Raw genomic sequence first — 25,660 nt, 5'->3', positions numbered from 1 at the left:
TTCACCCCTTTACCACACGCCCATTTACTGGGGGCACCTTGTGGATTCAGGCCAGATTATGTCGCCCTGGTCATTTTCCCCTTGAACTTTGATGTATGGATGTCATCTTTTCAGATAGTTTGGGCCACAACCAACAAGATCGGCTGTGCCGTGAACACCTGCCAGAGGATCAATGTCTGGGGAGATGTTTGGGAGAATGCAGTCTACCTCGTTTGCAATTATTCTCCAAAGTAAGAACAAGTGACATGGTTTTATGGGTCGGGGTGTGTTTGCTTGCCATGGAAGACCTAACTAGAACTGGCTTAAGTGGTAAAATCTCTTCATTACTTCACATAACAAGGCATTCAGAGATTTTGTGCGTCTAGGTTAGCTTAGTAGCTCAGCAGTGTCAATGAGAACTTTCTGTCTTCTTGCAGTACTGTCCTCTCCTCATGGTCATAAGAAGGCTGCAAAACATCAGGCACCAAGTCTTCCCAAACCGAAGGGAAGAGAATGGTAGAAAAGAGTTCTCTCCTTCTGCTTTTCTCTCCCCTGGCCCACTTTCTCCTTACGTCATTGGCCAGAACCAGACTACTCATGGACGGGGGGAACAAGACTGCCCCAGTTGACTTTGGCCAATGAACTTGTCCCAGTTAGTTCGGCAAATTGTCCTCTGGGACTGCTTGAATAGATCAGAAGCAGGAATAGCTGCTGGCTGGGCAACTAGTGGAGTCCACCATAAAGATTCTTTTTCTCTGAAAATATGTAGCAAAGAGCACTCTAGTAAATAGGTGTCTTGCATCGTTGTTTCCCCTCCCAGAAGGGACCTCATCAAACCTTTGGGTCACAGCCCCTCTTCATCTTTACAGCATCCTGATGTCATCAGTATGTCACTTACCTCTTTACCCGCTCACCTCTGTTGCTCACGAGACAACTATGTGCTGATTCTCGGAGAACAGCTCACCCAGTTTACAGCCTGTGGTTTGCGCACTGGCCACGGGGCTGGCCGCCATCCTAGCACTGGGCCCTGCATGCAGTGGCCCTTGCATATTTTCTCAGTGACTGCATGAAGCAGGAATGACCTCACTTACTGGGTTGGGTCAGGAGTGGCTGTGCGAAGGTGGGATGAAGAGAGAATCGCTGAGGTTGGGAGGAAAATAGAAACTCTCTGTAAACCATCCGGCACGCTAGTGGTAGCAATGCCTCCGCAGCCACAGGGATGAGGTTAGGGGTTGTGTCATCGATGGGAGGGACCAAGCCCCACCGAAGAGCCGTAAGCTAGTCAGAACTACTGGAAGAGTGGCAGGTGTGGAGTGAGGAATAATTCAATTTGACTGTGTATTAAAAAAAAAAACACTAGAAGATCCTACTAGAAATACCACTTCCCCCTTATTTACCTCCTATCCCTTTCTTTAAAAAATTAATATTGTACGTATAGGAAAACACACTAATCCTGGGAGTACAGCTAGTAAATATTCACATGTATAAGTATGTATTAGTCAGCACACACTGCTGTAACAAAGTGGCTTCAGCCGCAGAGTTCTCTCTCACAGCCCTGGAGGCCAGAGGTCCAGATCAGGGTCCAGCAGGGCTGGTTTCTGGTGAGGATTCTCTTCCCAGCTCATAGATGGCCACCTTCTCCCCGTGTCTCCACATGATGTTTCCTCACTGTGTGCAGGGGGTGGAGGAGAGAGATGGAGAGGAAGTTGAGCTCTCTATGTCTCTTCCTATAAGAACACTAATCCTATTGGATCAGGGTCCCCACCGTCTCAGGGGTCACCTCCTCTGAGGCCCCATCTCCAAATGCAGCTACCCTGGGGGTTATGGCTATGGGGGGTGTGCACATATGTTCAGCCCATGCACCGTGTATATAACATAGCACCCAGGCTGGAAGACAGGTTCCCAGGAGCCTGGCACCCAGCCCCCGTCCACAGCCACCACCTCTGAGAGTTACTGTGCCAGTCCTGTGGGAGGCAGGGTTTGTCACTGAGGGAACGTGGAGCCTACACATGCTGGCAGACTCATCTGGGGGAGGGGAAGAGCCCATCTAGGGGCCCAAATGGTCTGAAGAACCTACTGAGCCCCACCCAGGGTCCCCCGGTGATGGTCCGTTTGTGGGGTCATCCCGAAGCCCTCCATGAGTCCTGGCCAGCCTGCATGTGAGGCAGATGCTGAACAAAGCAGTGTCTGCAGCCTGCTGGGGGGTGTCATTTTGCCCTCTCTGGGTGCAGACTGTGACAGCCCCTGCCCACCACCCCTGGCCTGACACCCACGTGGCCCTGGGTGGTTCCATTCCACTATTTTGGGCTGACCAGGAGCAAACAGTGTGTTTTCTGCAGTTTGTCCCTTGGTCAGCACTAACGGGACCCCTCCCTCCCTGGCCACCCTGGACAGCCATCAGACCGTCACCCCATGAGGTTGCTGATTTAGCAAGCGCTCAGAGAGTATGTTGCCATCACCAGAGGCCAGTCTTGATGTGAGCCGTCCACACAGCCACCTCCTTCATCTCACGACCAGTCCCCGAGGTTACCCCGTACAGAGAGGGCAGAGGTTCTGGTTGGAAGGGCCGGGTCCAGCGCCAGAGCCTGCTCCTCATGGCTCGGCCGCCCTTGGCCCGAGAGTGGGGCCCTGCGTCTGTTTCCTGAGAGGACAGCTAGTTGACTGGGGCAACCGTGAAGGAAGTTCCTAGAACAGGTCTTAGAAACCGGCCCCCAGTCACTCACTGCTCCAGCCTGTGCTGCCAAAGGCACCGCCAGAAGGGCCTGGGAGTCCCGCTTACCACCTGCTAATCCCCCCGAGCGGCCTCTGGTTTTCCTGCCCCGGAAGCTTAGAGGGAGGCGGATCGGTGCCTGTGATGCCCAGAGGGTCTCAGCCCCACGAGCAGAGTATGGTCAAAGCTTTGAACCCTACAGGCTGAGGTCAAATCCCAGCCCTCACACTCATTTGCTGTGTGACGTTGGGCAAGTCACTTAACATTTCTGAGCCTGTTTCCTCGCCTGATAAAGGATTGAACTCTAGCATGTCCCTCCTAGGGTGCTGGAAGGATAGAATGAGCGGGTGGGTGTTCAGTGAGAGGGCCTCGAGGTTACTGGCTTCCCTGGGGCAGGCTGCCCATCACTTATTTGAGAAATGGCTTAAAAGGGAGGGTCCCAGCAGCTTCCCTGCGTTGGTGTTGGGGCTGGGGGAGGGGGCGGTGCCGCTGGCGTTCAGCGTTGTGCGAGGGAGCAGTGTGGGTAGGTGGGGGCCACAGGACAAAGGATGAGAAGGAGAAGGATGCTTCATGGCTCCTGGCTAGATTATTCTGTACTTCTCTAGACGCTGTGCAGAGGGGCTCAGGGTAAGTGCCTGTCCCCCTCATACCTTCCGTCCTCCCTGACTGTGTTGGGGCCCCAAGAGGGTCTAGAACAGAGAGAGGGGCCCCCAGGCCCTGGCATGGCAGCCCCGTGATGGTGTTTCTGGTCTGTCCTCAGGGGCAACTGGATCGGAGAAGCCCCCTACAGAACCGGCCGGCCTTGCTCCGAGTGCCCCCCCAAGTATGGCGGCGGCTGCAAGAACAACCTCTGTTACCGAGGTAGGAATCCACTTCAGAGCCCTTGGGAGCGGGCTTCCACTCCTGTCCCTGAGTCACAGAGCTGCCAGCATGAAACGGGGACGTTGGACAGCTGGGGGAGAAATTGGTCCCTTCCACCCTTGCCCTCTGCTCCCCTCCTTCATCTCCAGACTCCGGCCCACGCTCCGCTCCTCCCCTCTCTATCTCCAGACTCAGGGTTCAGCCCCAGCTCCCCAGGGACCCAGCTGCCCCTGGGACATCCCCCAGTGGGCATCTCCCGTGGGCGGCACTGACCAGAGGCATCCTGCCCTCTTGGTGTTCAGACTTTGGTACAAGACAGACGACAAACGAGGAATTTAAAGCAGCTGCGTGATGGATGGTCCAGGCCAGCTGTGGGCCGGGTGGGCTGTTGGAGCCCCTCCTGCTCGTCCTCGTCCCCATCAGCCCCCCACCCACCCACATGTGTGGCTCACCCAGCCCTTACTCGTCATAAACATCTATGTTCCCCTCCCTGCTCAACTCAGGCCCAGCCAGAGCTTTCAGGCCGTGTATTTTCCAGCGACGCCAGCATTTGTTTATTGCTGGCCACTCAGGTGTTTCCATTTACCCTGCTCCTGTAAATAATGCACAGTTTTCATGCCTGAAGTGCTCACATTTTGGACTATTTCCTCCAACTCCGTCCCGGCTGAGGTGCTGAACGTGTGTCTGCGGTTGAGGTGTGTTTTTTCACGTGGCTGCGTCAACAGGTCCTGTGACGGCTGAGAGGAGCCTTTCAGGAGGGTTGGCATGGGCAGGAGGCAGCGGCCCTTCCCTGCCGGGGGCTCGTGGGGTCAGCCCAGTGGGCTCCAGGGTGAAGAGTGGAGTTCCAGCCCTCGGGCTGGTTATTCCCTGCTGATTCTTCCCACTGCAGTGGGGCAGGGTGGGGGTGTCCTCTAGGGGGAGAAGCAAAGGTCTGATGGTTTGGTCAGGGTGGCCTGGTCCATGTGGTCCCCTGGGTTGTGACTTATGTGCAGGTAGCTGAGTCTCCAGGGGAAGCGGGGCTCAACCCAGAGTCTAGACATGAGACTTCTGGCTCTGGATCTTGGGGATCTGAGGCTCTTTGCTCAAACCCCTCAGTCTTTCTGCCTAGCAGCAAAATGGGCCTGGTGACTCCGTCCGTGACACATCTCAGGCTCAGATGAGAGAGTCAGTGCATTTGGTGTGAACATCCTGAGTGCCTGCTGTGTGCCAGGATGTTGCTAGGTGATGAGGTGGGGTGACTATGGGGACCAGTCCTGGCCCTGCCCTGGGGAACCTGGTGTCCAGCGGGGCCATCGCCCCTCTCAGGGCATGATACAGGTGCCCCGGGGCTGTAGCAGGAGCCTCCACCATGAGCCGGGCCAGGGAGGGCCTCCCGAGCAGGCAGCTGTTGAAGAAGACAGCCTGGTAATGAGAGAAGGGAAGGGCATGTCCGGCAGGGAACTGCACATGTCATGGCACGGTGTGCAGGTCCTGGCAGTGCCCGCCACGCGGTAGGGCACCACGAGCATTGGTTAGGTGGAGTTTCTGCTCCCCCTCTTCACTGTCTTCGAGACGGGGTCCCCACGCCCATCCTTAGTGAAATATTCCCACACAGTCCCACTCCGATACCTGGATTCCTGGGACAAGCTGGGTTTTAGAGTCTAGTACACCTGCTTGAGGACTATCAACCCTGCACGTTCCAGCAGGGGGACCCTGGCGGGTCACTTCATCAATCTGAGCCTCAGTCTTCCTGTGTGAAAATGGGGTGACATGTCGGCTCCCGGGGGCAATGGGAGGGCTGAGAAGGCAGGCCGACACTCAAGGCATGTCAGGCTCCAAGTCTCCTTTCAGGCGGGTCCTGTGGCTGCTATCTGGTCGCCCAGAGGGACAAGTCCCCTCTCAGATCCTGAGGGCTGGTTTGGGGACCGTGAGGGAGGGCAGACCTCTGGGGGCGCCCCCTCAGGTCTCCTGCTGGGGGGCTCCATGTGTGCGCGAGGCAGGCCGTTAGCATGCAGGGTGGGCAGAGGGGGCGTGTCTGCACTCCAGGCCGGGTATGCCAGGCAAACTGCTTGCCTTCTCTGAGCCTCAGTTTCCCCCATCTGTAAGAGTGATGCCATCATCTCCTGTAGATGGTTTGCTGGGAGGATGTGGTGAGGAAGGTATGAGTTACTAGGACAGCAGCCTGCACATAGTCAGCACTTTATAGACCCAGCCCATTACTTTCTTGGAGAAGTAGAGGTGGGGAGGTATGACCTCACTCATCACCTGGCATGGAGTTCTTTACCTTAGGGGTTACTGGGGGCCCTCTAGCAGTCTGGGGGCCCCATCCATCTCAGGATCCTGGCACATGCCTTCTTTTCTCGGAAAACACAACTGTGGTGTCACACCTCCTCTAGGAAGACTTCCCTGATTTCACAGCCAGGCCGCTCACTTGCCTCCACGCCCTTGCTGCACCCAAACTCTCCATGAACTTGAATCACCTGTAGTTACAGCTGCTGGTTCATTCCAGGGCCTCCAGGGGCACCTAGCAGGTGTGTTATGCATGTTGTCTGAATAAATATACCCCCAAAGTCCACAGAGGGTCCTTGTCAGAGAACAAATGTACACAAAGACAGCCTAGATGCTGGTTAACCCCCCCAAAGAAGCCTCCTGGACTTGCTTCTTTATTTTTGGTGGAAAATACCCAACTCCATTTGGCGGGCATCCTGATTTCCTTAGCTAACCATGCAGAAAGTCTCCTCTAAAGCAGCTTATCTGCATAAGCTACTTAATAAGCGTTTATTGAGGTGCCTGGCAAAGCCTTGACCTCTTAATGGAGATGGAGCGGGGATAAGGATAGACCATAAGAGGCGTTCCCACCCCTCCAGCCTGTCCCTGTGTGGCGATGAAGGGTGTGGGATTCAGGGAAAGGAGTCTGACTCTCAGCTGTGTGAGCTTGGGCAGGTCACATAGCCTCTCCAAGGCTCAGTTTTCCCATATGTGAAATGGGGCTGTTCACGCCTCCCAGGGCAATGACAGGATGACACCAGAGCTTGACGTTAGCTATGAGCTTTATCCGCACTTATAGAACCAGGTGGAGTCTGCAGAATGACGTAGAAATGCTCGGTACCCCGGGACCCCCGGTCCAGAGCTGGACGGAGCACAGGGTAACCTTGGCGTGAACTCGGGCACGGAATTTCCCCAGGCCTGTGCTGGTCCACTCAGGGGATCTTAATTAGGATGTGCTCAAATACAGCCCGTCCTCTGGGTAAGCATTCCACTTTTCATGTGTGTGTCTGAGGGTGAGGACTGTCTGCCCATTTTCTTAAATAGTGAGCCCTCAAATGCTTTAGGCTGCTCTACCCAACTATATTCGGCTAAATAAAGCCGCGATTATGAGGTATAAAAATCCTAAAGGCCAGTGGAAGAAAACCCAGCTTATTCCAGAGACAGCTCTGGCTTTCAGTGAAGAGCAAGCCTGAATAGCCACTTTGATGGGAAGACAGACCAGAGACCGCTGCTGGGTTCCAAGTGCTGTTTGCAAACCCAGCGTCTTCATAAAGATTTTGCCTATAGAGTTTAGCTACAGATAATGTTTTCCGCATTCCCCTTCCTGAATATCTTTAAACTTTGCTGGGCTATTTTTTTTCCCTCCAAAGAGTTCAAAGACAGAATTCATTGTGGGGGGTGGGGGGAGGGTTGACGGTCCTTCGTGCAGCCAATTTTGTTGAGCAACTGCTGTGTGCTGGAGCTCGTTGTAGAGTGGGGTGTGAAGCAGGCTGGATGCTGCCCCAGGGAGTCTTCAACTGGTGGGGGAGGGAGGTGGTGGAGAGCGTGTCGTCCAGGAGCCGGACATGAAGGTCCACGAGCTCTGGTAATGATCTTGGGACTCAGGATTAACATCTCCTCTGGCTTAGATCCCGTCCGTCCTCCTCTTGGGTTCCCCTGGAGCGGTGGTTGTACAGTGATGAGTCAGCCAGTGAAATGGCTGCAGTGTATCCTATCAAAAGGCATCCAGAGATCTCTTGAAGAGATCTTGAAGTCACCCTTCAATTGAATGGCTTGTGTCAACACAAAACGGTTGGTCTGCCCTTCAGAGAAGAGATGTTGTCACCCTTAAGGAGAAATGGAGATAAGGCTTGGAATTGGTGGACGTTTGATGGAACTTGAGTCTTAATCCATTGACACAAGAGGCCTGTGAGGGCCCCATCCATTCCTGCTCCTTGAACTCCTTCTTATCAAAGCACATCTGTTGTCTTTTCTCACTGGAGAAGCTTAGAAGGCAGGGGTTTCCAACTCTGGTCCACGACATCCTTGGCGGGTCCCACAACAGATGTGCACCAGTTCATGTTTGATAAGGGTGCGTAAGCAATACTTTGCTTTGCTTTGGCTGGAGTGTAAGGCTTGGTATCCAAGTGGCCTGATTACAGATCATGGTGACTTTCATGATAAGAACTGATGCTTAATAAATGCAATTTGTTTGGTGAATTAGAATGTTTTGAAACATGAAGGTTGCAGTCATGTTTGGAGAAATAACCATATTTGAGTGGGGAAAAGATTGGGAGCCAGTGAACTAAGTTTTTTTAACCACGAGTTGGATCTTTGGCTCTTTCTAGGTGATGGTTCCAGTGTTACTGGGTTTCAGAACTGCAGTGCAGAGAAAGGTTAAGTGATCTTGACCTTTGGGGGTGGGGAAGGGAGCAGAACGTGCAGGTGGTAAAGGGCAGTGGGTCCAAGACCATCGACATGGGTATTCTTGCACCCCGATGGCACATATCTAGGAAGACCCCTCCCTCAGTGAGAATCCAGCGCAGAGGGACCTCGGGGAGACAGCTGTGGTTTGGGGTCAGAGGATGAGGTGGCTTCCTGAAGCTGCTTCCTTGGGTAGGCAGTGGTTAGTAGGCAGAGATGGGACAAGAAATCATTCAGACCATTCAGGGGTGGGTGCCGGGGCCTTCTAACCTCCGGTCAGCCCAGCTGCTCTTGGGTTCCAAAAGCACAGTGAGCAGAGAGCCATCCATTGCTCTTGGTGGGGAGAATCCCGCCCGGCCAGTTGGCCCTGAAGCGGAACTTTCTCTTTGCTGCTGAAATGACCCTTTGTGAAAGCAAACCTCAAACTAGTTTCGTCTCCAGATGGCTTTTTTACTTCTTCCCAAGTGCATTTCATTTGGATCCCAGCATGTTGCTTTTCTCTCCCCCCTTCACTATTAAGAGACTTATGGCCAGAAACCTGAAACGGACGACATGAACGAGGTGGAAGTGGCCCCCATTCCTGATGAGAAGCACGTCTGGGTCTCACCAAGGGTGATCAAACCCACGAAGCCCAAGAAAGACTCTCCCGTGAACCACATGAGTGAGTGGGGCTCTGCCATGCTGGCCGCCTCTGAAGGGGGCAGTTTTCTTTGGGGTGGATGGAGTAGGGGGGCCAGTGGGTTGAGAGGTCTCCAAGTCGACAAACAGCGGGGACCAGAGTGGGGTGTAGCTTGCAAAAGCACAACTCGAAGACGTTTCTAAAAAATGATATTTTAAAGTCATTTCAAAAGAAGCATTATAGGAGGTGTACTTGGGTGGCCTTTTCCCCCCACGCAGTTATTTTAAAGTTAGACCTTCTCTTGTCCTTTCAAAGAGGACCGGGGCCGAGATTGGGTTCCTGTTGGGGTGTCCCCCTCCCAGAGGAAGAATGAACAGGCAGCTCGGGGCCTGGCTCCCAGGGCCACCATGCGCACGGGTCCTGTGAGTGGGACCTGCCTCTTTGACGCTCCATGAGCTCATCTGTAAAGCAGGAGCCCTGCTGCCTCTTGTTAGCACTGTTTTAGCCCAGAGACACGGGTGTGCGCATTTCCTGTGTCCGCATTCTAGGAGAGGCACTGTGTTCTTGACGGAGAGGAGCTGCAGCAGTCACTAAAGAGGAGGCCGTGAATTCTAGACCTGGGCTGCGTGTTCTCGTCTGTGCCTCCTCGCCCATCTCCTTGCCGGGGCGGCTGCAGCTCGGTCAGGTCGCCGTGGGGGTTTTTTACAGTAACATGGGTCCCCCAGTGTCAGCTGTATTGTGAGGTCATCAGCACAGTGCCTCCAACAGCTCCCTTAAGGCAGGAAGCTGGCTGTTTCCCCAGAGACTTTCGGAGGTCCCCAGATGCCATGTTCTCATGCTCACCTCTGGTCTCCCGAGACCCTTCACCTCCTGGGGCTTGCTTCTCTCTGCCCTCCCCTATCCGGCTCCGATTCCCCCCTTCCCGACCTGGGTCGCCTGTGTATGCGGCACCTCTACTGAAGTTTGGGGGCTCTAGAGGGTATTTTCTTACAGACACGGTACCAGGTGTGGCTTCTCTGCCCGCCAGTGTCTCTGTTTTCCCTCCGAACTATCACCCAGCAGACAGCTGGACTCGGGCCTGAGGAGGAGGCCAGCTCACACCCATCTTTCTCAGAAAGCCTTGGCTATTTTGTCAGTTGCCCTCCCGCCAGCGCACACCCAGCAGAAGTCTCTCTCCCCTGGACTCCCGCCTGTTAGTCAGCCTGTGGCTCTCTGTGACCACCAAATACCCTGATGTCCTTGTCTGTCCAGAGGTTCCAAACTCTTTCATTATTATTTTATTTTTCCATAATGTAAAATTACAAAATAATATGTGTCTTTCTGTCAAACTGTAACGTTACTCCAAGATTCTGATATGCCCCTATAAAATAAACCAAAAGAAAGACTTGGCCATGTCCTTGTGGCTGTGGGAGATGACGCTGGGGGGAACGGCTGGGTCCCCGCTTCCTGGGCTGCATGAGGCTCGCCCTCAGGGCCCTGTGAGGCTGAGGGGCACTCAGCGTGCCAGGCTGCCTTCTGAGGTTGGTTCACTTTCTCATCAAGGCTCAGAGAAACCCTTGGAGGTGGATACTGTACCCATCTCCGTTAATAAGTGGGATTTGAACCTCAGAGACGGGAAGTAAGTGTCCAAGGTGACAGTGCTCCTAGAAAGAGGAACTGGGATTCAAACCTCCACCCTGCGCCTACAGCCAGTGGGCGACGCTTCTGCTCTCGTTATGATGAGGACTCCAGGGTGTTCCAGAAAGTTCCTCGGGGTGGGGATGGGATCTGCTAACTCGGACTCATCCTCCCATTTCTTGCCTTGACAAGTGTTTCTGCATTTCTCTCCTAGCCCAAGTCGTCAAGTGTGACACCAAGATGAAGGACAAGTGTAAAGGGTCCACGTGCAACAGGTAGGGGCTGGCCCCTCCCTCCCCCACCACCTGCAGCCCTCAGACACACCACTCTGGGCCCGGGGTCCCTTCGTGACCTGTTGGCTGACCTGCTGTGGAAATGCCAGGCGTGCTATCGGCAGGGAGGTCCTGAACGATGTTTTGGTGAAGGTGGACGCTCCCTTCCACCCTCTGTGTGAAGGGGTCCCAGAGGGGCCCAGAGCTCTGGGCTGCGGCAGCGTCAGGGCAGGTGTGGCCGTGGCCGGGTCCAGCACGGCTGCTGTGGAGTCCCAGTCGTCCTGCTTCCCCAGGGCCCCACCAGACGAGGAGCAGCCAGCATCTCCCCTAGAGTGGAACAAATTAATCTAGCCAATGGAGTCGCTTCATATCATCCATTTCAGATGTTGAAAAACATCTGCCAAGAAGAACAAGCTTGGTTTTGGCAACATAGCCACTGGGCTGCTCCTTCTGGCAGCGAATGGCCAACAGGTGCAGCGGCCACGTGCAGACCCTCAGGTTCACGGCAGGAAAACCATGTCATTGGTGGAGGGGCCCTTGCTCTTCTTCCTATAGGTCCTGGCTTCTGTTCATCTAAAGCTGAATCATGTTATTTAAAGCACATGCTCAAAAGAGAAGGTGTATCATATTACCTGAAAGAGACGGTCCTATTTTACACCACGGGGACGTGGAGTCAAGTTTGTCAGGAGAACGCCCCACGCCTTTGGCGGGAAGGCGGGAGTGTCCTGGGACAGAGAGCAGCTGGGATTAGATGTTCAAGGGGCTCATATGTTGTCCCACCAGCCTTGGTGATGGGCCAGCAAATACCGTGAAAGCAGAACCAGGCAGTTTGGTGGTGAGATGAGCAAGAGGGGGCAGCGAGGGTGGTGGAGTAACCATCTGCCCCCACCTTGTGCGTCGTCGCGGAGGGGTCTCCACCCTGCAGACTCCCGGGTCTGGGACGCCAGGAAGGCTCCTGAGCTGCCCGTGGCAGTGCCATGTCTTTCCGAACTGCTGACTTGTAACGAGAGCATCCACCTGAATAGTCAGTGGGAAAAGATGACAAGGTTTGGAGAACAGTCGTTGTCAGGCAGCATCAAAAGAGTTTCAGGATCGGAGGTAGACGGAGCACGCCCCAGGCACGAAGAAGGCAGGGGTCTGGGCCTCTTAGACGCCTCCTGTCAAGAAGTAGAGCTCAGCCCACGTGTGGCCCCCTGAACTCCCACGGTGCCCTTCCTGGATGCCGTCCCGCCACCTGGCACATCAGTCTTCCGTACATGGCACTTTTGCAAGAAAAATATTTACTGGCGTGTTTTTTCTGACTTTAAAGGATATCCTTTTTCATTGTAATTCAGGAAAACAACCACCAAAGCAAGTATAAAGAAAATAAGTGTCCTAGAATCTCGTTAGTGTCAGTAATAATTTGATGTTGTTCCTTCCAACCTTTGTTCTGTGCTCTGATTAGGCCTATCCTATTGTACAATCTTGTATGTTACTGGTTTCACTTAAGATTTCCAAAGTCAATAACTACTCCTCAGAAACTTCATTTCTAGTGGCCGTATAATATGCTGACATTTGGCCACACAGAAATACATTTAGCTATTCCTTTGACACCTGCTGACTTGCTTCCAGTTTTTCCCAGTTATAAATGGTTGGAATAACATGGAGGTCTGACTTTCTGGCTTTTTGCTTGGGAGATTCAAGAATCAAGGGATAGAAATTTAAAATTTTTTTTAAATTGAAGTATAGTTAATTTACAATGTTGTGTTAGTTTCAGATATATAGCAAAGTGATTCAGTTATACATATATTTACTCTTTTTCAGATTCTTTTCCATCATAGGTTATTATAAAATACTGCATATAATACCTATATACAATATGCAGTAGGTCTTTGTTGATTATCTATTTTATATATAGTAGTGTGTATATATTAATTCCAAACTCCTAATTTATCCCTCCCCAACTTCCCCATTTTGTATTCCTAAATTTTCTATGTCTGTAAGTCTGTTTCTGTTTTATAAATAAGTTCATTTGTATCTTTTTTTAGATTCCACACATAAGTGATATCATATATTTGTCTTCCTCTGACTTCACTTAGAATGGTAATCCATCCATGTTGCTGCAAATGGAATTGTTTTATTTTTATGACTGAGTAATATTACATGGTATATATGTACCATCATTTTTATCCATCTATCTGTTGATGGACCCTTAGGTTACTTCCATGTGAATATTGTGAATATTGCTGGTATGACCATTGGGGTACATGTATCTTTTTGAGTTAGAATTTTTCATCTTTTTGGGATATATGCCCAGGAGTGGGATTGCTGGATCACTTGGTAGTTCTGTTTTTAGGGAACCTCCATCCTGTTCTGCACACTGGCTGCACCAATATGCATTCCCACCAAGAGTGTAGGAGGCTTCCCTTTTTTCCACACCTCTCCAGCATTTGTTATTTGCAAACTTTTTAGTGATGGGTGGTACCTCATTGTGGTTTTAATGTGCATTTTTCTATTAGCAACGTTGAGGATCTTTTTATGTCCCTGTTGGCCATCTGGCTGTCTTTTTTGGATGAATGTCTATTTAGATCTTCTGCTCATTTGGGGGGGCTTTCTGATTGGATTATTTGTTCTTTTTTTATATTAAGCTGTATGAATTTATATATTTTGGAAATTAATAGCTCGCGGGTCACTTCATTTGCAAATGTTTTCTCCCAGTTTGTAGGTTGTTTTTCTTCATTTTGTTTATGGTTTAAGGGACATGAATCATTAAGGCTTTATGGAAAGATTAATTGGTATTTGTTTGTGAGCATGATCACCATCATTGAATTTTATTCTATTAAAACACCCTTGTAGTTTGACACCTGGAACTTTTAGTCTGCACATCTTTGATGATTTGTATCTGAGGACTTCTTTGCTGCCTTTGAAGCTGCTCATCTTTCTTCTAGACAAGGCTTTTGTCCATCTGTTCATAGAAACATCCATGTGACTTGAATCTGAAGCACATGAAAATAGTCTTTAAAGAGGCCAAGTTGAATCTGTAATTGTGGCCAGGTGTCTAAACACTTCAGCCTGGGTAAATTGTGACTTATTCCCAAACAATGTTTGCTAGATCACCAACACTTCTCTATATGTAATAATAGCTGTTGAAGGGGACTAAAAACAATAAATTCATGGCAAGATTTTATCAATGTATTTTGTTCAACTTATGAAAATCATCTTCTTTCTTCCCCATCAGGTACCAGTGCCCAGCAGGCTGCCTGCACAGTGGAGCAAAGATCTTTGGGACTCTCTTTTATGAAAGCGTAAGTATGGCCAGAGCTTCTTTAAATGGCTGGCATGGACTCCTGTCTCTGTGTTAAAAGCAGGTGGCTGGTTTTCAGGTGAACAGATTTTCTTTCTGCTCAGTAGTCAAACCCCTGTCTTTGTAGAGCTGATCCATGCCTATTTCTGGGATCACAGATTTGTGAAGCCACTTTCGGGAATGGGGGCTGACCCCCGAGCCGACCAGTCTCTATGTTAGCCCCAGCGATAATATGCTCCACTGGAGGGGGAGAAAGGGCTGTTTGTCACTGTTCTTAGTTTGTAAAGCAACGCAGATGAGTTCTTAAAGATAAGCAACTCCAGAAACAAAGACGTGTTATAGAGCGAGGTCGGAGTCAGCAGTGGGGTGAGCCTTGGCCCGGCTTTTTGGCTTTTTGTGGGTTGAGGACAAACATCTTGGGTGTTCCTGGAAATGATCGCTGACAAAGGTGAATTCAGATGTACTTACATTCCGGCCCCGCCCTGCAGGCGTCCAGCATCTGCCGGGCCGCCATTCACTATGGGATCCTGGACGACAGGGGAGGCTTGGTGGACGTCACCAGGAACGGGAAGGTCCCCTTTTTTGTCAAGTCAGAGAGAAACGGCGTGCAGTCTCTGAGGTAAATATTTGGTGATCAGGGCTCCTGAAGACTTCTTTTTTGATTGTGAGAGTATTGTTGAAACCTTGGGAAGTTCTGAACTGTATAACGAAGCGGGAAACAATAAAGATGACAATGCTAGAACTCAGAAATCACCCCTATAGGCCGTTTAGCATGTTTTATTCCACTGGGTTTCTGTGTGTATGTTTAATGTATTGAGTTTTTTGTTTGTTTTGAGTTTTTTGTTTGCTTGTTTTTGTAGCTTTTAGGAAAGTTTATTTCATGTTTGAAAGTTAATACTATTCTTAACTATGAAAGGTACATATAGCCATTAAGATATAGAAAAACAAATAAGGAAATATTGACCCCTTCTTTCCCACTTGCTTGAGATAGTCTAGGTATACAACCTTCAAAAGCATACAGTCTTGCAGTCTGACGTGAGTTCTGAATCTTCCTTTTTCTCCCTTCCTTGTCACTGAGACCTTTTCAGACACCTCAGTAATGACTGATGGTATCTTTGAGTTTGCAGGCTAATTCTTCACTGGCATTCCCTACATACCCCCCTACCCCTGAGAATGAAGCTTTTCATTTTTTAAATATACCTACTTGTGTTTGCAAGATGCTTTTCACATAAGGTATGTGGATGAATCACAGGGCAGACCATCCTTGCCATCCTGACTCTGGGGGATGGAGGGGGCATGAAGACCAGCAGGAGGCCATGTCTTGGTCTGTCCATGGCATCGAGGCATAATGTGACCAGGAGCAGGTGGAACCCACTGCAGGCCCTGGGGTCAAACGGACCCGGCTCTGCCTGCTCTGTCTGTGACCTGGGCTGGCTTCTTCATCCCTTCCGGCTGGCAGTGCCCTGATATTTAAATGGGGGCCATGGTAGGACCTGAGGCTGACACCTGGCTGACACCCACCACAGGGCGGCGTGTCAGGGACCCCTGTCAGCGCCCACCCCAGGGTCTGTGGCAGGAAGGAGCTCAGCAGACACTTCTGTGGTTGTTACAAGATGGTATGTCCGTGTCTGTTCTAAACTGTGAGGCCACTCAGAACATTTCAGAAACTATGTGAGTCATTCTGCTTGGAAAGGCCTGGTTCTTCATCTTGAGGCAGTGTTGCAATATTCCTTGTTCTGTCTTAGCTGGAGATTTGGGGGTTATGTAAACAAAACAAAACAAAAAAGAGCAAGGAAGTTTAAATGAAAACCAAGAAAATATTCAGAGAGATTGGTTGGGTGACCTCTACACCAGCCTTGATGGAGCTCAACCTCAGCTCCGGTGGAACTGTGGGCTTGGCTGAGGGTTTGGGCCTGTATTGCCCAGGATGCCTGTCCTGAAGCCCCTTCTGGTCCCTGCCAGTGGCCAGCTTTGAGTCTAGAGTGAGGCTCTTCGCGTCTTAGAATTCAGGGAGTCTGTGAACGCAAGGCAGATGAAAGCTTTAGTTTCACTGACCTCTAATTGAAATGTAATATTGTCTTCCTTTATGGATATTTAGCCCCACATCTAGCTAGCACTGCTAGAAGTCCACTTGCTGGAGACATCTTGAAACATTCTCTGCCATCATGGTCCCTCAATGACAGAAGTTAGAAAAGCTGCCTCTTGATTCTGGTTTTAATGCATTAATGAAGATGCACAGCCATTAGACTAACACAAATTTGTTTTCATACTTTGATAATGATATTAATAATACATGACTTCCTTTTAATCTTTTAAATGTATCATATGCATTTAAAAAGCATTGTTCTGAGGAGGCGTCCAAAGGCTTTAGCAGGCCTCTAGAGGGATCCTTGGCACAAAGAAGGTTAACGAGCCCTGTTCTAGAATGTTCTCAGTCTAGACCTTGCTCGGGAACATGCTAAGGGCTTTCGGGGTGATGGGAAACAAGTAGGAAGGTATGAAATTGAGGCTGAAATAAACTAAGTACAGTAGCAAGGGTGCATGTTTAGAAGCAGTTCTGTTTTGCATTCACCTAATGTTTCCTTTCACAGCAAATACAAGGCTTCCAGCTCATTTACGGTGTCAAAAGTAAAAGGTAAGGTGGACCGTCTTCTCTTAAATGACCACAATCCACAGGTTACCCTGGAATTTTGTTCCCCTTAGTTACTGATTTAATGGTTATCATACCTGTTGATACTGCTTTTCTCAGCATTGCCACAATATTGAAGAGGTTCCTGAGGATTCTTTAGCTAGTTTCTAAACATATCTGAACGTGGCATTGGCCCTAGATGGCTGAGGCTGGAACACATACCCAAGTTCCCAGCTGACTGTCACAGAAAGACTATTGCCTGGGTCTAGAGTAGCTAACAGGCTATGTAGGCAGTGTTGGTCTCTACTGAGTGGTAGTGGCTACCTGGAGCATTGTGTTGAGAAGGATTCTGAGGCCCAGTTCTGTGCTCAGCAGAAAACGGAGCTGGAGAGGTTTGTCGTGTCTGCCACAGAGGAGGGAGTGAAACCTGGGGAAGGACATGGCCAATGTTTGCCGTATCTCGTCCAGCTAGGTACATGACCTGTGGCTTGTTCCTTTGGCAGGGCGGCATGTGACCATGGGAGAGCAGGCTGTAATCAGAATCAGGGTTGGGTTTATAGTTGCCCAGACCAGGCACTTGACTGGAGGGTCTCAGGCAGGCAGGGGTGCATAGGCACACTACAAACATTGCCTCTCCACCCCGGGAAACTTCCCACCCAGCCGTTCTTCCTTTGGGAAAGCCATGCTTGTCATTTGCCCTGGATACCAGACATGTTGTTGTTCATTCGCTTAGTCGTGTCCGACTCTTTGTGACCCCATGGATTGCAGCACGCTAGGCCTCCCTGGCCTCCACCGTCTCCTGGAGTTTACTCAAACGCATATCCACTGAGTTGATGATGCCATCCAATCATTTCATGCTCTCTCATCCCCTTCTCCTCCTGGACACCTGACTACCTGGTTAGATATCTGTATAGAAACATGTAGCAGCATTTTACCGTATTACAAAATTAATACCTATTTATTCCAGATAATTTAAAAATATGGAGAATCAGTAGGGAAAAAAGAAAAAAGAAGACCTAAATTCGACCACTCAGAGATAACTACTCTGAACATTTTGGTGGATTTCTATAGAGTTTATTTTCCCTCTGCATTGAGTATATACATTGGTAATATGTAATTGACATGTTTTTAAAAATTGAAATTGGTAGCCTGATTTTCTTTTCAAATAATAATATACCAAGAATATACTTCTATACCTTTAAGTGGACTTCTGAACCTAATTTTAATGGTCTCCCCAGCATCCCATTGTATAATAGACCCTTGTTGGACCTCTGCATAGACCCCTGCCCATCTAAATGATAGGCTCTGCTAGAGGTGGGCAAACTACAACCTTCAAGGCCAAATCCTGCCTGCCATCTGTTTTGTAAATAAAGTTTTATTGGCACGGAGCCGTGCCCATTCATTTTTGTGTTGCCTAAGAATGGTTTTTCAACAGTATGTGAACCGTGAACTTCCAGATGTTCAAGCTGGTTATAGAAAAGGCAGAGGAACCAGAGATCAAATTGCCAGCATCTGTTGGATTATCAAAAAAGCAAGAGAGTTCCAGAAAAACATCTATTTCTGCTTTATTGACTATGCCAAAGCCTTTGACTGTGTGGATCACCACAAACTGTGGAAAATTCTGAAAGAGATGGGAATACCAGATCACCTGACCTGCCTCTTGAGAAATCTGTATGCAGGTCAGGAAGCAACAGTTAGAACTGGACATGGAACAGACTGGTTCCAAATAGAAAAGGGAGTACGTCAAAGCTGTATATTGTCACCCTGCTTATTTAACTTCTATGCTGAGTACATCATGAGAAATGCTCTACTGGATAAAGCACAAGCTGGAATCAAAATTGCTGGGAGAAATCTCAATAACCTCAGATATGCAGATGACACCACACTTAAGGCAGAAAGTGAAGAAGAACTAAAGAGCCTCTTGATGAAAGTGAAAGAGGAGAGTGAAAAAGTTGGCTTAAAGCTCAACATTCAGAAAACTAAGATCATGGCATCTGGTCCCATCACTTTATGGCAAATAGATGGGGAAACAATGGAAACAGTGGCAGACTTTATTTTGGGGGGCTCCAAAATCACTGCAGATGGTGACTGCAGCCATGAAATTAAAAGATGCTTACTCCTTGGAAGAAAAGTTATGTCCAACTTAGATAGCATATTAAAAAGCAGAGACATTACTTTGCCAACAAAGGTCTGTCTAGTCAAAGCTATGGTTTTTCCAGTAGTCGTGTATAAATGTAAGAGTTGGACTATAAACAAAGCTGAGCACCGAAGAACTGATGCTTTTGACCTGTGGTGTTGGAGAAGACTCTTGAGAGTCCCTTGGACTGCAAGGAGATCCAACCAGTCCATCCTAAAGGAAATCAGTCCTGAATGTTCATTGGAAGGACTGATGCTGTAGCTGAAACTCCAATACTTTGGTCACCTTTTGCGAAGAACTGACTCATTGGAAAAGACCCTGATGCTGGGAAAGACTGAAGGTGGTAGGAGAAGGGGACAACAAAGGATGACATGGCATCACCAACTCAACGGACATGAGTTTGAGTAAACTAAGGGAGTTGGTGATGGACAGGGAGGCCTGGCGAACTGCAGTCCACGGGGTCGCAAAGAGTCGGACATGACTGAGCAACTGAACTGAACTGACCTGAACTGATGGCTGGTTTCTGCTACAACAGCAGAGTAGAGTGGTTATAACACAGACCATAGGGACCTGGAGATGTTTACTCTGACTCTTTAAGAAACGGTTTGCTGAGGCCTGGACTAAACAAGGACAGGCTGTTAGAGACCACAGGTATTCAGTATTAAAAGTGCTTCCTTAGACACAGCATTTGACCTTGAAGGAGTCACCCACCCCTCGGGAAGGGCTTGAGCAATGAGCTGAGGCTGGAAGTAAAAAACCAGACCTTCAGCGTGTCCTGTGCAGCCTCAGGGGGTCTCTTAGCTCTTTTGGACCTCAGTTTCCCCATATACATAATTAGAACAATATCTTCCATGAGGATCCAGCATGATAAGGTAGAGGTAAAGACTTCAAAGTGGAAAAGCACAATGCTGGCCCCACAGGGAAACTGGTAAGGGTGATGACCTTTGACCCGTAGACATATTTGGGCTGTGGGGTTTGTCTCATCCCTTGAGTGAACTGGGGGAGGAGTCGGGAGCACTGAGGCCTGGTACCGGCTGGGTTCCCCTCCCAGCTCTTATCTGAGTTCAGGGGCCCAAGTAGCCCCCAGGACCCATTGTCCAGCAGCCCCTTTCATAGTCTGGAAGCCTGAGGCTCAGGCCCACCTATGACCTGTTGTTCCCATTCACAGTGCAAGACCTGGACTGCTATACCACTGTGGCCCAGCTCTGCCCATATGAGAAGCCGGGGACCCACTGCCCAAGGTAAGGCTCCCTGGCATCTGGATTTGCAAACATGGGGGCTGAGAGTGTGGGGTGGGTGGGGTGGTCACCGCATGCAGCCACGCATGGCTGAGTTCTAGACATGGCCCTGGCATATGTCCACACAGGAAGTCATTTGCTTTGTGGTCTGAGTCAAGGACCCACCCACCTTCCTGAGACCACTCATTCTCAGCCCTGGCTGCACACTGGACTTGCTGCAGAGGCATTAAAAGGACGAATCACCATCTCCAAGGGTGGCCCAGGAGGGCGTCGCATCTTTAGAAGCTTCTCCGTGAGCCCCTTGTGTAGCCAAGCTCCTGGGGCCTTCCGTGAGGAACTTAACTGAGAAGATGATTTTGCCCCGCTCACTGTTGCATCCACTAACAGGAGAGAGTGTCTGCTTAGTTGCTCAGCCCTATCTGACTCTTTGTGACCCCATAGACTGTAGCCCGCCAGGCTCTTGTGTCCGTGGGATTCTCTAGGCAAGAGTACTAGAGTGGGTTGCCGTGTCCTCCTCCAGGAGATTCTTCTCAACCCAGGGATCAAACCCAGGTCTCCCACTTTGCGGACGGATTCTTTACTGTCTGAGCCAGCAGAGAAGCAGAGGAGAGTATTTGACTTCATTTGCCGCCAAGCTCTTCCCAGGCCCCAAGACAGACCCCAGGGCCTGTCGCTCTTGGACCCTTAGACCAGCTGAGAACTCTGGAAGCTGGGTGCCGCTGACCCCTTGGAATCTGCTCTTTGATTCTTGTATTTGATCTGTGATGCTTTCTGTGGGTCACTTTAGAACCAGCTTGTTAAAATCCAGCTTTTCGGAGGTAAAACTTATACACAGTGAAATCCACCAGTAATGAGTATATAGTTGGGTGTGTTTTGACCAGTGTATACCACAGTCCTGACAGAGGACGTTTTCATCACCCCAGCAGGTTCCCTTGTAGTCCGTTTCCCTCCCTCTCTCTCTCCTGTATCCCTGCCAGCCCCTGATCCGCTTCCTGTCCCTATAGTCGTGCCTTTTCTGGACTCTCACGTACATGGGGCCATCACAGCAGAGACTTGTGTGTCTGGCTTCTTTGACTCCGCACAGTGCTTTGCAGTTCATCTGTCCTACAGCCAATGTGATTTGTTTCTTCTTTCACGTTGCCGAGTGGTGTTCCACTCTGCGGATGTACTGCAGTTTGTCTAAGGACTGAGTTTTACACGCATCTGCCTAAACCTTACTTGGCTGGTTTTTGGAAGATGGTGTGTCATAACTAAAGAAGGGTGCCTCTGAAGTACCTATTAGACCCTCTCAGAAGCTGTGGGATGTAGTGTCTCCCTGAGCGCTTCTCCTGGGCCTGGATGCCTGTGGGTTCTCCAAGGGAAAGACTGACCTTAAAACCAACAGGTGAGGGGCTTCGCTGGTGCTCCAGTGGTTAGGACTCCTGCTTCCATGGCAGGGATGCAGGTCTGATCCCTTGTTGGAGAACCAAGATTTTGCATGCTGGGAGCAGCAGCCCCCCAAAACCTAACAGGCAGAGACCCCCTGAGGATGAGCAGGAGGAACCCCGGGAGGGTGCTGATGAGGGAGAGGGGCCTGGACTGGGCCCCGGACTCCTCCCCTTGGCTACTCATGTTCCCCTTGGGGCTTTCTCACTGCCCACTGCCACCTCCACAACCATGCTGACCCGCCTTGAGTGTTCAAGGGAAAACATCCCTTTAATGTTTTCCCACATGTTACAGAGAAGCAGAAGGAAGTAATTTAAGAAAGTACAAACAAGAAGAAAAACTTGACATACTACAAGTATCCAAAATGTTTCTGACCTCTCATTCCAGAAGCAGGAAAGTACATTCTTACCCCAATTCTCTTTTTTTTTTTCTGTTTAAATCTCAGACACATCCTCGTTCTCTCTGCCCATCCTGCTCCTTCGCCCCAGAGGACCCTTTCCACTTCCTGGTTGCTCTGCCTGGCTGTCTTCCCCTTCAGCATCCTCCCTGTCTCTGGGCCAGAGGGCTTCCGGCCGCCTTTTTGGTTTCTTGGTCCCTGGGCTCCAGCCCACGTGTGCCTGTTCCAAATGAAGACAAAAGACCTTTTCTTAAGTCAAGCTTGTACTTTCTTGGTTTGAGAGGCTCCGGTTTGAGGCACTCTCCTCATCCCCTGTGGCAGGGATGTGGTGACGGACACAGCAGTGAGCAAACCCTTCCTGCCCCAGGTTATCAGTGTTCCCTCCCTGGAATATTCTGTGACTCACAGAGGTGAGCGCCCCCACCCTTTCCTCCTCCACAACAGGGACGTGGCCTTAAAAAAAAAAATCTATTGATTATAATCTCTATAAAGTACCCACAGTGTGAACCAGCCAACACCCAAGAATGGGAGGTACAACCCCTTACAATTCCAGACTCACCTCCGTGAGATTTTTGTTTCATTTCACCTCGTTGTTTGTGCATGTCTTTTAATATGAAGAGCTTTTTCTCTAAAAAAAATTTTATTGCAGTATAGTTATTTACAACGTCGTGTTAGTTTCAGATGTACAACAAAGTGAATCAGTTATATATGAACCTATTGCTGTTCAGTTGTGTTTGACTCTCCGTGACTCCGTGGACTGCAACATGCCAAGCTTCCCTGTCCTTCACCATCTTCCGGAGTTTGCTCAAACCCGTGTCCATTGAGTTGGTGATGCCATCCACCCACCTCGTCCTCTGTCACCCCCTTCTCCTCCTGCCCTCAATCTTTCCATCTACTTCCACTCTTTTAGGTTCTTTTTCCTTATAGTCATTACAGAAAATTGAATATACTTCCTCGTGCTATACGATAATATAGAGTAGGATCTTACAGTAGGTCTATTTTATATATAGTAGTGTGTATATGTCAATAAAATTCTACATGCATTTTTAAGAAAAGGAAAAATATCTTTTATCACTGCTAGGGTGAGAGAGGTATATATGTATTTTTTCTTAAAGAGTAGGCTGTGGTAATAATTGCCTTTCATCTAAGTACTAAATCTTGATGAGCAAATAAAGAGGGCCAGCTGCTTTTCTCAAGAAGTTTTGTTTTCTGCTGATGATAACCATTCCCTAAATGCTTCTTGTTTTCCAGAGTTCGCTGTCCAGCGCACTGCAAAGACGAGCCATCCTATTGGGCTCCCGTGTTTGGAAGCAACATCTATGCCGACGTGAGTATTCTGGCCTTATCGGTGACTGCCCCACAGAAACCATGTTCCAGGGTCTGGACGTCAGAAACTTAAAATCTCATTCCTGTGCCTCTAGATAAATTTATACCATTCATTTCTGCTACCAGTGCTCTAGTTTCTACATTTTCAGAAGTATTTGTGCTTCCACCAATGTGTGCTAATGAACACAGACATGGGTGTACCTCCTCTTGCCCAGACATCTTCAGAGTTTGGTGAACTGAATCCTGCTCCCTCACTGACAAGCTTTTCTCATGTGAAAGCTGCCATGCATCACATACTGCCTTCCCCCAGACACTTAACAACCTTTCTGGCTCTCCTGATGCTTGTATAGCTGTTGGTCTTCTCCACTCATTGCATTTCTTTTTGGCTGTGTACATACACTGAACTAAAAGCACATAGAAGAAAGTACAAACTCCACCAGTGCACTACTTGTTAACAACCGCTCTTATCATATTCCATTTTTCCATCCTCACTTTAGCAAGGGAACTTTAGCTTGGTTGTTTTTTAAATTTTATTGACGTATAGTTGACTTACAGAGTTGTGTTCATTTCCACTGTACAGAAAAGTGACTCAGTTACACACACATTCTTTTTCATGCTCTTTTCCATTCTGGTTTGTCACAGGATGGTGAATACGGCTCTCTGTGCTCCACAGTAGGCCCGTGCTGTTCGTCCATCCTACAGATAAGAGTTTGCAGATATGGTTCCTACAGAACAAGGTCTCTTCCTCCTGTGGTCCAGGGTTTAGGGACATGGTGACTCAGGAGGTGTGAATACGGCCACAGCTCTGCCCAGCCGGCTGTGTGGTCTTCTTGACCAAGCCATTCACCTCTCTGTAGAATGAGCCAGGGCTGGGGTTTTCTAATTCAGGGAATCCTCTAGATCTGAAAGTCCATGAGTAGATCAGCTTCACTCAATCCCAGCTAATGTTTTTACTCAGCTTTTCCTCATCTTCATTTCCATAGTTCTCCTGCATCCACTATCACCACCCCCGCCTTTGCCTCCATCTGCCTTCATTTATTCTGGACTCCTGTAATGTGAGCTCACTGAGTTCTGTAAAGTCAAAGCAACCTTCATGACTGACCTTCCCCCACCCCTCATCTTTTTTTCCTCTCCTCTTTAAATGAGCCTTTTTATTTTTCTCCTTAAAAGGTGCTTAGCCAAAATGGAGCTCTAAAAGTTTAATGAAGGGATAAAACAATGTGAATCAATTGTTATACCAAATATTTAAGCCAAAACCTGCAACTGAAAGACAGAGTCTTTGATTTTCAAGTGCTTTAAATATAAAAGGACAAGGAAGATGATTCTAATAAAAAGACAAATAGATAAAGCAGGAGTGGCAATGTTGCTAGCTGATAAAGTGGAATTTAAACATACTGAATGGGACAAGACAATTCATTATGCAATGGCACAAAAGGTACAATTTATGTAGATGTGAAAATCAAGTCCATATGCTCCAAACAGTGTAGCAGCTAAACATATAAAGCAAAAGAAAAAAAAAAAAGTTTAGAAATGCAAGAACTTGATGAAATTTTAGTAATAATATAAGGCTACATTTTACTTTGTTTGAGGTTCTTAAAAACATCATCACTAGGTATTGTTACTCCCATCTTACAGAGACAGACAGGGAGGCTCAGAATAACCTGCCACAGATCATGCCTCTGGCAGTGGCGAAGGCGAAATGCAGATGAGGGCGTGTCTTGCCTTTGGGTCTGTTCTGCCTGCATGAATGTTGCTGCACTTCTGAATACACAGGTGTGAACAGGCCTGTTTGTGAAAACCTGTATTCAGTCTCTAACTAAGTTATTCTCTAGGATTTTTAGCTTTTGACAACACTGTGCTGGTGCCCATGACAGGGCTTGGTATATAATAATTGTTCGATTAATGTTTGTTAAAAGAATAAGTAGATAAAAATACTGCAGTTGTTAATGCCTAAACATCTCTTGAGAAAATTTAAAAAAAAAAAGAAAAGAAAAGGAAGGAAGGGAAAAAGAAAGAGAAAACTACCTCCGTTTCAGAGGCTCTTTTCTGGCCTCGGTTTCTAGGTCACTCTGTATTCTGGGAAATGATGATGCCCCTGGAAAATGTCTGTTTAGCTAAGAGATTTATTTTGGGAGAGTTGTCTCCAGGCCTTCGAAGGGCCCAATAGTGCCTCCCCTAGCGTGCGTTACTTGGCAGACCCCGCACTTTGTGGTGAGCTGCAGGCAGAAGGAGCACCAGGCTGTAGCCTGTGAACCACGTCTGGGTCAGAAGATGCAAAAAACTCAAGCCCCAGCTGTGACACTTAACAGTCCTGGGATGGTGAACGAGCCTTGCCCTGCTCTGAGCCTCAGTTTTCTTATCTGTCCCATTTCCCTCTGTGGCTCTTTGAGTTCTCACACCCGAGCATGCACCAGAATCCCCAGAGGGCTTGTCCAGACAGAGTTCCGGGTCCCACCCCCACCGCGTTTCAGGCTCAGGGAGTCTGGGGCAGAGCCAGGGGATCTGCATTTCTAGCAA

At 49.0% G+C, this 25,660-nt stretch overlaps 1 protein-coding gene across 2 annotated transcripts in view; it reads left to right on the top strand.

The window, feature by feature from the left end:
- The window catches only part of CRISPLD2 (cysteine rich secretory protein LCCL domain containing 2), a 65,530-nt gene that overhangs the window by 22,023 nt on the left and 17,847 nt on the right, over window positions 1–25,660 (top strand). For both annotated transcript variants that reach the window (XM_070451447.1, XM_070451448.1), the window contains exons 5-13: window positions 115–230; window positions 3,450–3,550; window positions 8,721–8,861; window positions 10,651–10,711; window positions 13,926–13,992; window positions 14,480–14,610; window positions 16,583–16,626; window positions 19,926–19,998; window positions 23,069–23,144. In XM_070451447.1, the coding sequence (XP_070307548.1) occupies window positions 115–230; window positions 3,450–3,550; window positions 8,721–8,861; window positions 10,651–10,711; window positions 13,926–13,992; window positions 14,480–14,610; window positions 16,583–16,626; window positions 19,926–19,998; window positions 23,069–23,144 (810 nt within the window). The remainder of the gene's footprint in view (window positions 1–114; window positions 231–3,449; window positions 3,551–8,720; window positions 8,862–10,650; window positions 10,712–13,925; window positions 13,993–14,479; window positions 14,611–16,582; window positions 16,627–19,925; window positions 19,999–23,068; window positions 23,145–25,660) is intronic.

This window comes from Odocoileus virginianus, chromosome 20, assembly GCF_023699985.2.
Source record: "Odocoileus virginianus isolate 20LAN1187 ecotype Illinois chromosome 20, Ovbor_1.2, whole genome shotgun sequence".
Lineage (NCBI taxonomy): Eukaryota > Metazoa > Chordata > Mammalia > Artiodactyla > Cervidae > Odocoileus > Odocoileus virginianus.
This window is presented reverse-complemented; position numbering and strand designations above follow the sequence as displayed.